General features: G+C 36.8%; 3 protein-coding genes across 4 annotated transcripts; 2 read left to right on the plus strand and 1 right to left on the minus strand.

The window, feature by feature from the left end:
- The first annotated feature begins 39 nt into the window (after window positions 1-39).
- LOC144555915 (putative F-box protein At1g32420) lies at window positions 40-2,464 on the plus strand. 2 transcript variants are annotated; one of them, XM_078304355.1, is made up of 2 exons: window positions 40-161; window positions 1,005-2,464. In XM_078304355.1, the coding sequence occupies exon 2, from the start codon at window positions 1,025-1,027 to the stop codon at window positions 2,093-2,095; it is 1,071 nt and encodes a 356-aa protein (XP_078160481.1). In that variant the 5' UTR covers window positions 40-161; window positions 1,005-1,024; the 3' UTR covers window positions 2,096-2,464. The 2 variants fall into 2 exon arrangements, with proteins under 2 accessions (XP_078160481.1, XP_078160482.1); XM_078304356.1 differs by having other exon boundaries at window positions 48-178.
- A 528-nt stretch (window positions 2,465-2,992) lies between these two features.
- LOC144556186 (tetraspanin-8-like) lies at window positions 2,993-4,477 on the minus strand. The gene is made up of 2 exons (XM_078304691.1): window positions 3,953-4,477; window positions 2,993-3,529 (listed from the first exon to the last, which is right to left on the minus strand). Exons 1-2 carry the CDS (start codon window positions 4,454-4,456, stop codon window positions 3,215-3,217), a joined length of 819 nt encoding a protein of 272 aa, XP_078160817.1. The 5' UTR covers window positions 4,457-4,477; the 3' UTR covers window positions 2,993-3,214.
- Window positions 4,478-8,236: 3,759 nt separating this feature from the next.
- LOC144555682 (uncharacterized) lies at window positions 8,237-10,891 on the plus strand. Its single transcript, XM_078304085.1, has 5 exons — window positions 8,237-8,385; window positions 8,639-8,692; window positions 9,354-9,377; window positions 9,459-9,506; window positions 9,765-10,891. Exons 1-5 carry the CDS (start codon window positions 8,350-8,352, stop codon window positions 10,641-10,643), a joined length of 1,041 nt encoding a protein of 346 aa, XP_078160211.1. The 5' UTR covers window positions 8,237-8,349; the 3' UTR covers window positions 10,644-10,891.
- The last annotated feature ends 2,286 nt before the right edge of the window (window positions 10,892-13,177 follow it).

The following is a 13,177-nucleotide window of genomic DNA, read 5'->3' on the forward strand; positions in this document are numbered from 1 at the left end:
TTGTACCGTGCGGTACTCGGAGGATATGATTCCCTCCTCTGACCTTCACCTTCTCCGATAATATACTGCTCAACTTTATTTTTTTCTAATAAAATAAGTTGCTCTGCTTGCCCACTGTTCAGATCTTTGCTAGGTTTCGACGGCAATCAGGGATTCCACAGGTTAGCATTGATCGAAGGTTTCTTCTCTTTACATTTTTTTTCGATTTCATCTTTTCTTGATAGGCCTGATTTGGTGTTTTATTTATTGGAGTTATTTCTCTGTGGAATTCTAAATACTTGTTTCTAACTCAATTGTCGAGTCGAATCTTTGCTTTTCGTAATATCCCAGTGTGATTCAATCATCCGAGCCGAATCAGAGTCCATTTTTTTTAGGTTTTTGAGTCGAATCTTTGCTTATCAGGTCTGAAGCTAAATGTTTTTATACCTGTTTTATTTGGAAATATAGCTAGTGTTCTGGAAACCTTAGTTGAGTTCATCTTTCTCCTCTTATCTATCTCATGGAAAATTGGAACAGAAAGTATCCCATTTCTTAATGCTCCTATGTTTCGTGCTATTTCAATTTGAGAGTAAAAGGATGATATTTGGAGTAATACAGTAAACTTTTCCTTTAACAAGAGGATTTAGTTGTTCTTCCAGTCATTTCTCTTGTCAGTTATATGTTGAGACAGATAATTTATTTGGTTAAAGTTGTACAACTTCTATTACTTATTTACCTTTGTAATTAAGAAACAAGGGTTAGATTTTACAATACATTGCGGATTAATCCTGTTTTGGATGTAATATCTAATCCAGTGAATGTGTTCGAAGAATACTAAAATAGTGAACTGCTGCGATCTACAGAAACGTGTGGCTTATCAAAATTTGGTGTATATTCATACTCACTAATGCATGCTAAATATTTTTATAATACAACATCTGGAGGCAAATTACAGTAGCCGAGGGAATTGGTCAGTTATATTTTTGTAACTTATCTAATACTCGTTTCACACTATCCTTTTACAGGTTTGATATAACTCTCAAGCATGTCAGAGAAAGATTGGTTTCTTCCTCAAGAAATAATTTTCAAAATTTTCTTGTACCTCCCTGGCAGCTCCCTAATAAAATTCCAAACCTTATCCAAGAGCATTCGGTCCCTGATTAGAAGCCGTTACTTTATTGAATCACAACTAAATCATGCCTCTACCTCCACCAAGCCTCCCATAGTCCTCTTGTTTTACTCAAATTATATATCCTTGGTTGAAACCAAAACATGGACTGTTACAAATAATCTCTCACTAAATCCTTCATACAAGGAACGAAGATTTGGTGGGTCGTGCAATGGTTTAATTTGCCTCTATGATGACTCCAGCAGGGTTGTTTCGGTCATCAACCCGACCACAAGAGAGTATCTGACACCACTGAGGCCATCCAATTTGTTGCAATATGGTTTATTTTCCTACACCATAGGGTTTGTATCTTCATCCAAGGAATACAAGTTAGTATATCTTTGTATGAATGAAGGTGAACCGCATTTAGAGGTGTGCTGTATTGGGGACAAGTCATGGAGACAAGTGGCGATTGGTAATTGCCCTGTTTCACGATTTAACGGAGAGTTGTTTCCCTGTGGAGTCCTCTCTCATGGTGCCTTGTTTTGGCTAGGTTTTGGCTCATATAATAAGGTTTGGCTCATTCGCTTTGATTTAAAGGAAGAAAAGGTTACTTGTATTAATCTCAACATCGAACCATTTGATAGAAAATCAAATGACTTCATGCTAGGAGAGTTGGGAGGCGAGCTTTGTCTGACGATCATGCCTGATTTTGTCTTCCCAAAAGAGAAAGAGATGCATTTGTTGATTTTTGACGGGAAGAGTGATTTTAGTCAAAAAATGAAGCTTATGGTGCCAAGACACTCATATATGATGCCGTTATTTATAAGTGGTGAGAAGATTTTGTTACAGGATCAGTGTTTCGATGCGGGGTTGTATTATTATGACTTGTCAAATTGTAGCTGCGAGAAGGTTTTTGTAGCTGATTATGATTTTTGCTACTCAGCTCATCCTCATATTGATAGCTTGGTTAGTTTTGGAGGAGCAAGGGCACGTTACGTTTTATAGAGGGATAATTTTATTGCATTCCTGCTAAATGATCATAGACCCATTTGAGATTTGGTAAATCCATGTGCTGTTTCCGAATGTACCTGCATTGCTCTTCCTCCCGAGTCACATTGAGCATCTTTTCTAAATACAGTGGAGGATGGGCACATATGATTTCGTGATGTTATGTAGGTTTCTTTAGGGATTATGAAAACGGTGTAAGCCGCGGGTGGATGTTATACTTGAACATTTCTAGGGAATTAATTGAAACTTTCTGATCAATGTAAATAGTATCTATGGAACTTGAACTGATTATATATACTGTCTAGCATTGCTATGTTCATCTGTACTGTATATATTAGCTTTGCATGACTCATCATGAGACAAAAAGAATTATTCTGCATCTGTACTGTCTTTCTTTTTGACATCAGTTGTGAGTTGAGTTAACTTATTGATTTTTTACTTTATTTGGGTGCTCTTTCATATATTCTATCTGTTTCTATTTGAAAATTCCAACACAAGTTTTGGACCATTAGTATCTCTGTCAGATCAGATATAACTGTCTATGAGTCGATTCGCACTGGCACCAGTCGTCCAACGAGTGAAGCCTCGATGAGTTAATTTTATCTGAGCTGGCTGAATAATTTTTTTTTTATTCATAGATATATCCAATTCATTTGTGCATCTATCTTTTTGTTCACCAAATTGTAATTTATTGTATTTGCTACTTCTCAACACAAGGTTAATAATATAATTCGAAATTTGAAACAGAATTGTCATTTAATTGTCACCCTTAACGACGTAACTTATCTGTGATCAGACTTTAAACAGAATTGGCGCACACACTTGAAGAACAAAAAACTAAACGACCCAAGTTCTTTCTGGTTTTATTTTCAGGTCCAAATGCTTCGTTTAGCGTCTGTTTTTCTGGATAACAAAAACCAAAACAGGCTAGTACGAGGTTGGAAACTCGGAATACAAGACTACAAGCTTGCTCGTAAGAGAACTAAGCAGCCAACAACGCAAAAAATATTGAATACATCTGAATATATCAAAACTACACACATTTAAACACCAAATAAATGAGCCATGAGAGCCAAAGAAAGAAGGAACTAATTCAATAACTGAATATGCAAACAATCAATGATGACCATAGAACTGCCTCCTGTACCTGTCGCTTTGGCTATTCTTCATAGCGCAGCACCCGATGGTGTAAACGAGAATAAAGAAAACAATAATGGCCACGTTGAAAATTGCAATTTCCTTCCATTTAGTCTTCAATGTTGCAAGAACACCAGCCTTGCACGAGTTGCAACTGTAGCACAACTTCTCTTGGTTGTTGCTCCATGCCTTGCAATCTGCATCAGTTGACTTGAGCCCGGATCTTGGTGCTTGCCAGTAGGTTACGTTTACGTAATCATAACCACAGTAGGTTGGAGGTTTACAGCAGCCAGACTACAATATCATGAAGATGTAATCAAAATTCATTACTTCATTATACTTTGGGATTTGTAACTTAGGGTTGATACTTGATAGTGATCACAAATCTACAATTAGCAAGACAAGAATTTTAAAGAGGTGAGAATATATATATATTTGCGCTCACTAAATTAAATTGCAACGGTGCTGAGACTTAATTGGTAATTTTGAGCCAAGAAAAGTACAAAGGTGCATTGAGCAAATTAAAAATTGTACAGATGGCAGGTTTACTGTTTACTACAGTTATGATTTGCATTTTTTTTTATAAAGGAGCATTGCATGGGCCTGTATCAACTGAAGGAAAATCGTACCAGTATGAAAAAAAAAAATATTACAGGGATGTTTTATCTTGTGTTGTAGGCAAAAAATAAAAATAAAAAATGAGAGAGAAAAATCTACCTGAATAGGCGAAAGATTCTTCTTGTAGAACTCATTAGCGCTTATCAGCCTCTTTTCAGTGAAACCATGGCAAACTTCTACGCTCTTCAAGCAGCTCTCGATCTTTGACCATGTATTATAATTCCCAACCTGTTTCAGAAGCCAGCTAGAATAATCCCCGAGCCGATACTCCTTATATCCATGACCCGATATCACATCTCCGACCCCCTTATTCGTCACGATAAACACGAAAACCGTTAAAACGACCATTGCCAAGCTTAACATAAACATGGCAAATAGGTAGATCCAAAGAAAGAAGGAGACGCGGCAACAGGAGCCGATAATGCCTAAAATAGAGATGACAAGTAGGAAGATGCCGAGAATTAGCACCGGCCAGTGGAGAAATTTCTGGCAAACCAAATTCGTCTGGAGTGAGAAATAAGCACCGATACCAATGACCACAAAAGAAACTAAGAGGGTGAGAATATTTATTATTGTAATCAAGCCATTGCTTATACGAGCCATTCTTTATGATTTGATTTTTTTTTTTTTAAGGGAAAAGGAAGAGAAAGAGGAGGCAAGAGGTCTTTCTTTGTGTTTTTTCTCCTTTCTTTCTTTTCAACGTGCCTTTTTTTTTGTTTTCTTTATCTAAGGTCATGAAACGAGGGGCTGGATAGTGAAGGTGTGTAAAGAGGTTTGAGGTGGTTTTTCTATTTTTAGGATGAATGCTTGTTAATTTCATGCTATCGTTACACACATTGAGTGTTGAATTGGATTCGTTTTATCTGGAGTTACCAGCTGAACTGTAAACAGCGTTGGGAGGGATTTCATTTCATGTGTATCCAAAATGAGATTCTCCGCTCCGTTTTTCCGTATTTGTACCATAGGCGAATTAGGAACGGATTCGGAGTTTCGGACTGATATTACCCGCTCCGTTTACACCACTAATTTATTTTTCTTTTTTTTTAGGTTAGCGACAAATTGTTGCCAACGATATATTGAATAAGAAAAAGTTATATTTACACAGTTTTGAACTAAGTTAAAGCAACCTTGCACCGCTAATTTCATGGGAATCCAAAATGAATTAAGAAATTCGATCATGCAATCACCATATAATTCAAAGAAAAATTTCTAGTGTACTCATACAAACATTCAAAATAGCCAATTTTCTCATGAAACCACCATAATATCCAATCTACCCATAAATCCTTAACATCCTTTCTTTTATCCCATTCATTTATTTAACCTCTTATTTAACTATTTTAAAAACCAAATTAACAAATATACCCTTCTCTCTTCTCTCTCTCTTTCTCGACTGTATAATAATTAAATATATAATATTAAGATTGTTCATGGAATTCTCACGCTCACAATACTCATATCGCCTTTCATATGTTGATGCATTATTCTTTACCTTCTCTATCAGCTTTATCAACACGAGTGTGGTTTATGCCAAGTGCTTTTTTGTAGCAATTTTCAGCCAATTCAAAAAGGATCAATATGACAAATTACCAAAAAAAAAAAAAAAAAATTGGCATAGTTGGTTAAAAGTACAACACAATAGCTTTTATTTTACATGAATTTAATGAATTAATTACACCAAACCTACACAATTTGACTCCTTCCCTATTTATAACATTATCAGTACTATAGCAACATCAGATACTTTCAAATTATTAGGACCAGCACTACTCGGTAGAATTTTATAAAATGAGATACAAAAGAGGGGTCATTTAAAAAATACAATGATTATAGAAATATCTATCTAATTACTTACTTGGCCTTTTCGGAGATTATCCGAGGCACAATTAACAGCTGATTATTGTAATTTTATTGAAACTTATTACCAGACATGTTGGTGCTTTGTGGCAGCGGGTCTTAATTGTTTCATTTCATGGCTCGTTGAAAATTAAAATTTTTAAGCTGATTGACACAAGTCTTAATAGATTTTGTTTGATTTGAGCATCTAGTAGCCATATGCTGTGGTTATATATGGAGGTGGGCAGCTAAATTAAATAGCTAGCTAGGTTCCGTGTGGTCACACTAAAATCCTTCATAACAGGGATTACACCTGGTCTTTTTTTTTAGCCTCGCAGGAAGCATGGGCCAACCATTTCAAATGTACTTTTTGAATGGCCGGTACAGCAAAGAAGATGGACAGGGGCGTTGGCATGGCCGGTACAACAAAGAAGATGGACAGCTCAGAACCACTCGCGGGATACTCAGGGGCGGATGCAGGATTTCTATCAGAGAGAGGCAGAAATCGAATTCAATAAGACGCGGTCAACTTATTGGGTTGAAGTTGTATGTATTCAGAGAATTGAGATTCAAAGAAATTTACCGTGAGAATTGAGAGCATCAGAGAAATTTGACCTTACGATTCAGAGAGGTTCGCGATTCAAAGAAATTTTCCGTGAGGATTGAGATTCAGAAAAAAAAAAAAAAAAAAAAATTGTTTTCGCGTCAGAGTCTCAGAGACAGAGAGCTTGGCATTTTTTTTTTAATTCAGCGACATTGGGTGTGCTTGATCGTTTTTTTTTTATAATCAGCGACGCGACTTCAATTTTTATAAAATCAGCGATACATGATTTAGGGCTATAAACGAATCGAAACCGAATGAAACTTATTCCAGTTTGAGTTTGATTTAAATTAATTTCGAACTAATTTTGATTTGAATTAATTTTGAATCGATTTTTTTACGAATTTATCTCGAATTTTTTACGAACATTTTTACAACAAGGAAGAGTGATCGTAGTCGTCAAAACCAAGAGGTGAAAGTCGTTTAGAGTTTTAAAACTGAGATCAAGGGTTACGAGTTATAATTTATGGCTAAGCGATCTTATGTTTTAACTTTTAAATCATCAGCGAACATAAGTCATCAGTGGAAATCAACGGTTCACGTTACTTTGAGATTCGAACTATAATAGTTTGTGAACCTATTTCGAACGAACCAGGTCCAGTTTGAATATAGTTTGAATTAATTTTGAACTATTTTGAATCGAATTTTTTATGAACTTTTTTGAATCAAATTACGAACTATGAATTTTTTGTGCAGCCCTACATGAATCCATTGGGGCTGTTCGGCAAGGCTTCCTTAAGCCTCCTTTAGCTTCCTTAGTCGCTTAATCCTGCCGAACACCGATTTCCTAGCACGGATTAAGATTAGCTCTTTTAGCCTCATTTTGCCCGGATCTTAATCCTCTACTTGGGTCTTAAGACACCTCTATCCCTTTCTTTAGCCTCCTTAGCTATCACTCACGGATTAAGACAACCGAACATCGGTTCCTTAAGCTTCCTTGAGACTTAATTCTAATTAGGATTAAGAGATGTTGTCGAAGTCCTATTAGTTTTATTAAATAGCACCAGCGGCTCAGGCACCCAGCGAGTTCAATTTTAGTTGGGCTTGGCCGTAATTTTATTAAATTGTACTGAATACAGATTGGGCTTACTGGATTCAGAAGAGAGCAGAAAAGAAACGAACTGGACTTAGTTTTTCCACTATATTTTCCAAAATTCAAAGGAAAGGCAGTTGCCCCTCACTGGGCCACTGTGGGCTCGCCCCTGGGATACCAATGAAGCCGAGAGTTGGTCTATAATCAGCTTTGTTTTGTTTTGTTTTGTTTTGTTGAAATGAAATGAAATTAAGCAGTTGCATCTGTATAAATTATTATCAATAATCACGTGAAATTATCAGGAGAGGATTTGGGATTTTCATCGGAGTTAAAAAAAAATATTGAATCGGATTTAAATTTATTAACTAATTAAGTACTCAATAAAAAAAATAATGTTTTAATTTTTATTTTTCAATGTTCTGACTTATAATTTCTGATGCTTTAACTTATAGTTCTAATTACCAATTAAAATTCAAAAAAATTATTTTGATTTTAACACTAAATTTAATCCGAAGTACATGCTGGGTCTGCTCCTGATTATTATTATCAATCATATATTGTATCCAATTATCCATTAATAGCCTTATATAAGTTATATATGGCCCCGAACTCCAATTAATTTGCTCGAGAAATTTAGCTCTGGTAAGTGGATACTAATATGTAAAATCAGATATTTTAAAGGGGATGTTAAGAAAGTTCCGCAGGGTGATCAGTTGATTACGGATTAACGGGTAAAACGGTCAATTAACTTCGCATTTTGACTGGCACACCGGGTTTCTTGAATTTAAGGAATCTTTAAGATTCGTTAAGATTCGTGCCAGATTAAAATAAACGGTGAGGATCTCAAGTATCAGGTCAGGTACCTCACCTGACTGCATATGGATTCTGGTTTCTTACCCCAATTGTCACATAAACCCCGCCATCTCTTTCTCCTCCTCCCCTCTTGTTCTTTCCATTTTCACATTTCCTGTACTCTCTCCTCTTTCAGTGCCGCTCGTTTTTCTGCTAGGGTTTCGCATCGGTGACATGGAAGTCGACACGAAGCCAAATCTCCAGGCCAAGGTGAGTACCCCTAGTTTTTCGTCTTTTCTCTTCCCTCCGAACCAGATCTCGAGATCCTTGCTTAAGTCTCATGCACTCTAACAGCTTTAAGCGAAGTAAATGTTCTCACTTTTCTTCGATCTGTTCGGGGTTCACGGTTCTACTATAGCGTTAGTGTGTATGGTTATTAGTGTACTGGTCTACTGGTATGATAGCGAGTTGATATTTTTGTAATTTTTCTTGTAATTATTTCGTGCAATTTGAATTTTTGTAGGCTGAACTGGATGAAGAGAACTCAAGTCAGACAACTGATGACCCGGCAACATTTGTAAGTTCACAGCATTAGTAAAATACCGTGAACTTCCATTCCATTAAATTGCTTGTCTAAATTCTATTTTGTGGTTACGAGTTATGACCTTGCATGTGGTCTCGGCTTTGCATTAATGTTCTTAGGATACTTTAAAATAGGGAATATTTTCTTGTCTACCCCAGCCAACCCAAAAATTCCAATGTACCACTTCAAACCAAAATATCTGGCAACCTGTCCCGCATTACCTTCAGAAGATAACCAAATTACCCTCCATCCCTCTTTCAAGTTAGATACATATACTCTAATTTACGTCCTTTAGTAAGGAAGGAGCGAGCCAGAAAGCAACCCTTTTTCTTATTAGTGGAGGGATTGTTTTGATGTTTATAAAAAGATTATGAGAGATTTGATATTGGATTTCTCAGTTTGCAAGTGTATACAAAGATATTACCAGGGTTAATAGGGCTACAAAAGTTATTATCATTAGTCCGCCAATAATCACCTCCCAGGCTCCCAATGACAGGCTTCATAGTGGTAAGGGTTTCCTAAAATGAGTTGCAAGTTTCAGAAAAATAAGGGAAGTTTGTACCTTGTGGTATAGTTTATGTGTTTTTTCCTGGAAACATTAAAAAAGCATGTGGATTTTAAATTTTTGTTAATGCGCTTCTTTTTTCCTTTTCAGGTAAAGGATCTTCTTTGGAAAATGGCAAGTGTTTTTAAGATTGATCATGCTTTGTTATTCCTATCTGTATATATCACTGATGAAAATAAATAAATGAATTTTCAGAGTTGCAATTTTGAGAAACTGGCTGCTGACCTTCTTTCAAGGAATATCCTTTGAACCATCTCTATTATTGTTATAGCTGTGTTATTTCTCATACTGTGTCTGTCTTTCATTAAAGCATCTGCTACATTTTTTTCTTATACAATCTCAATCACTATAAAGAGAGTAAAAATATATATATATATGCTAGCACTATAGGCACACTACTGGCTTGGCAAACGCGTACAAATTACTGGGCGGGGTCAGTATCCTAATTTTTGGTCCAATAATATATTAAATTTGTTTGTGCTTAACATATTCTAACTAGACAATCTAGGAAAGAAAGTTGATGAGATGGAAAACAGCCTAAATGCCATAAGAGCTGAGGCAGAAACACAAATGCCAGTTAAGCCCGACTCTGACGAGCCCAAACCCGAAAGTGACGGGTCCAAGCCTGAAGCCGACTTTCCCAAGATGGAGGCTGATGTGCCCAGGCCTGATACTGATTTGCCTGAGCCTGAAGCTGAATTGCCCAGGCCTGAAGCTGATTTGCCTGGGCCTGAAGCTGATTTGCCCGGGCCTGAAGCTGATTTGCCCGAGCCTGAAGCTGATTTGCCCGAGCCTGAAGCTGATTTGCCCGGGCCTGAAGCTGATTTGCCCCGGCCTGAAGCCGATGTGCCCGGGCCTGAAGCCGATGTGCCCGGGCCTGACACTGATATGTCTATGCCTGAATCTGATTTGCCCCAGCCCGTCACTGATGTGCCTAAGCCTGAAGCTGATTTGCCCGGGCCCGACACTGATGTGCCTAAGCCTGAATCTGTTTTGCCCGGGCCTGAAACTGATGTGCCTAATGCTGAAGCTGATTTGCACGGGCCTGAAGCTGATGTGCCTAAGCCTGAATCTGACAAAGCTGAGCATGACTGTGATGAACCCATGCATGATTCTGTTGATCCCAAGTCCAACTCTGACGTGCTAATGACCAGCTGTGACATGCTTAGGCCTGAAGCTGATGTGCCTAAACCTGAAGCTGATTTACCCGAGTCAGAAGCTGATGTACCCAGGCCTGACACTGATGTGCCTAAGCCTGAATCCGACAAAGCTGAGCATGACTGTGATGAACCCATGCCTGACTTTGTCGATCCCAAGTCCAACTCTGACTTGCCAATGACCAGCTGTGACGAGCCCCAGGCTGATCCTGCTTCTGCTTGAGGTTCTGTTGACATAGAAGTATCTGATCATTGAATCTCTTTCACAGTTCATATTGATATATTTTGTGGGTTCCTTTGTTTTCAGCCATTGAAACTACTAACCAGTTAAATGGGTGTTGTTTCTTGAGTTCTCTAATTCTAATTACCTGAGTTTTAAGTTTCAATGTTTCAAAGCTTGTTTAGGTTGTATAAAGTAATTGTTAATTGAACTATTCTCTTCAAGAGAAGGCAATTTTTTTTTTCAGTCAATCCTTTCTGGTCCATAAAATCATCATGCAAATGATTTTGCATGTATGCTCATCTTTGTCTTCAAATGTTGGATGGTATCACAATTCGTTATCTGGAGGAAGAGACGTGCTAGGATATTCACAGAGAAACACAAATCAGCGCAGACCCTGGCTGAAGTTTTTACACAATGGCTCTTTAATTTTCTTAGTTGCTTTCATTCTTATTTTAATTTTTCCCATACTAACCCAATCCTTTTGGACCCTCAACTCTCCTTTTTTACTAAGGTTTTCTGAACAAACCTATGTACTGAACTTTTCATTTAGGGCGTGTTTGGATGACAAAATTTTAGTGGGAATCGATGGGATCGAGACGATATTTCAACATTATTTCCCAACAGTGTTTGGAGGTTTATTTTTTTTTTCCATCCGTTCTCGCAGTTTCTTCCCAAACCGTTCCCACTGCAGTGTTAAAAGATGGAAAAAAATAATGAAGTTGGAGTGAAATTTTTTTTTTTCCCACGGCGCGTCGGTCGTTCTGACGTTCTCTCTTCTCTTCTCTCAGTTCTCTCTCTATTTCTCCGTCAGCGATAAGCTATAGCGAAAAAATTAACAACTTTTTAGTCAAGGAAAAGACAAAATTTAGCAACGAAAAGGAAGATGAACTTCTTCAGCGAAGGTAAACACAACAAATTTATCTCACAGTCACTACGCAGTTGAGCCGCCTTGCACGCCTTGTGGCATTTTATTGAACAAATTTCTCAATCTCCCAATGTCAATCAAAATTAGATGCTAATTTTGCTCTCTGCTTTGTGGCATTTCATTGAACATCTTGCATGCCTAGTTGGCATTTTATCATTTATTTGTGTCCTAGATAACATTGTGGTGTTTATTGTAAATAAAAAATTTCATGTCACCTCTGAAAAATGTGAAAAGTACCGCAATTAGCTCTCAAAACGAGAAATAACATCATACATACCAGTACTAGATATATAGATGCATGTATACAATTACCCTGCATCTACCAGTACTTGTAAATTGATAAATTGACCTCCTTATATAAAAAAAGTTGATCGGCACAAATTGGCAAAGGTTTACTTAAGGATACAATTATGTTATATTTCACCATTGTGTTTTATTGTATTGGAGTAAAAGGTTAATTTGTTGATTACTAGTTTATTTTTTTTAAAAGAGAATGTACTGATATGGTACCAGACTACCAGTACACTTCGAGCTGATTTTGGTCCCACCTTTTGAAACTTGAGAGGCACTGTTCCAGTGGTGCACGACTTAGATAATAAGGGATGGAAATTCTATCTTTTTGGTTGTGTAATGTGTAGCACTTGCCCGATTGAGTCGGTGTTACATTTAGTCTTTCTATGTTCATATGCAGTTCATGTATGGTGGCTGGTCTCGTATAAGCTGGGTTCAAATCTTTAAACCTGCTGGTAGTGGGAAGCAGGAGTGGTACAACTCTCTTGCGGCATATAAAGCCTGCTGCAGGGGAAAGGACACAACCTGGATCAGGTGGTTTGTGGGTGTAAGCTGGTTCATTTGGAAGGAGAGGAACGGAAGTATCTTTCAAGGGGGCAATGAGACAACCACATATCCTTGCTGAGAAGATTCTAATGGAGGGGTATTTGTGGGCAGTGCACTGTTAAAATTGAAAGATACTAGTTGTACCAGTTGCTGGTACATACTGGTTTTCTTGTTGCTTTTTATTTTTTTTGAATCATGCTATGAGTTTATGATAGAGTCAGTTTGGCTTAGCATTTGATGGGGTAAAGTAGAGATGTCAGATGGAACATAGTCATGTAATGATGCTGGGATGTTCCTTTAACTGGAGTTGTAACTATTCTATTTTTCGGTATTAATATATATCTGACAGCATCTGCCACGATTTTTCAAAAAAAAAAAAAAGAGAATTACAATTCAATTTCTCATCTCTGTCTATTTTGTCATAATTGTTAATCAGATTTACTATTAAAAATGTTAAATAAGACGAAGAGTTAAAGAATTAATTGAGTGTTCGTTTGTATCATGGGATTAATTGTGAGAAATCTTTATTTATTTGATTGTTTTAGTTTAGTTTAGTTATAGATGATTTTTTATTTAATTATTTTTTGTGAATAGTATAGCGTTATGTTATGTTATGTATTGATTTTAATCAAATTATGTTAAAGTTAGCTTAATATAAAAAGTAATTAAATATAAAATTACAATGAAAAAAAAATGTCGTGCCACCATCTATTTATTTAGACCAATAATATACTGTAAATTTAATATTTTAATGGGTTGTAAACTGTAACAT

The sequence above is a fragment of the Carex rostrata genome, chromosome 6 (genome assembly GCF_964058835.1).
Source record: "Carex rostrata chromosome 6, lpCarRost1.2, whole genome shotgun sequence".
Taxonomy (NCBI): Eukaryota; Viridiplantae; Streptophyta; class Magnoliopsida; order Poales; family Cyperaceae; genus Carex; species Carex rostrata.

Coding starts and splice junctions, on each gene's coding strand:
- LOC144555915 (XM_078304355.1), top strand. CDS start 1,025: ATGTCAGAGAAAGATTGGTTTCTTCCTCAAGAAATAATTTTCAAAATT.
- LOC144556186 (XM_078304691.1), bottom strand. CDS start 4,456: ATGGCTCGTATAAGCAATGGCTTGATTACAATAATAAATATTCTCACC. Junction 3,530..3,952: donor AGAATCTTTCGCCTATTCAG/GTAGATTTTTCT, acceptor ATGATATTGTAG/TCTGGCTGCTGTAAACCTCC.
- LOC144555682 (XM_078304085.1), top strand. CDS start 8,350: ATGGAAGTCGACACGAAGCCAAATCTCCAGGCCAAG. Junction 8,386..8,638: donor AGCCAAATCTCCAGGCCAAG/GTGAGTACCCCT, acceptor GAATTTTTGTAG/GCTGAACTGGATGAAGAGAA. Junction 9,507..9,764: donor ACCTTCTTTCAAGGAATATC/CTTTGAACCATC, acceptor TTCTAACTAGAC/AATCTAGGAAAGAAAGTTGA.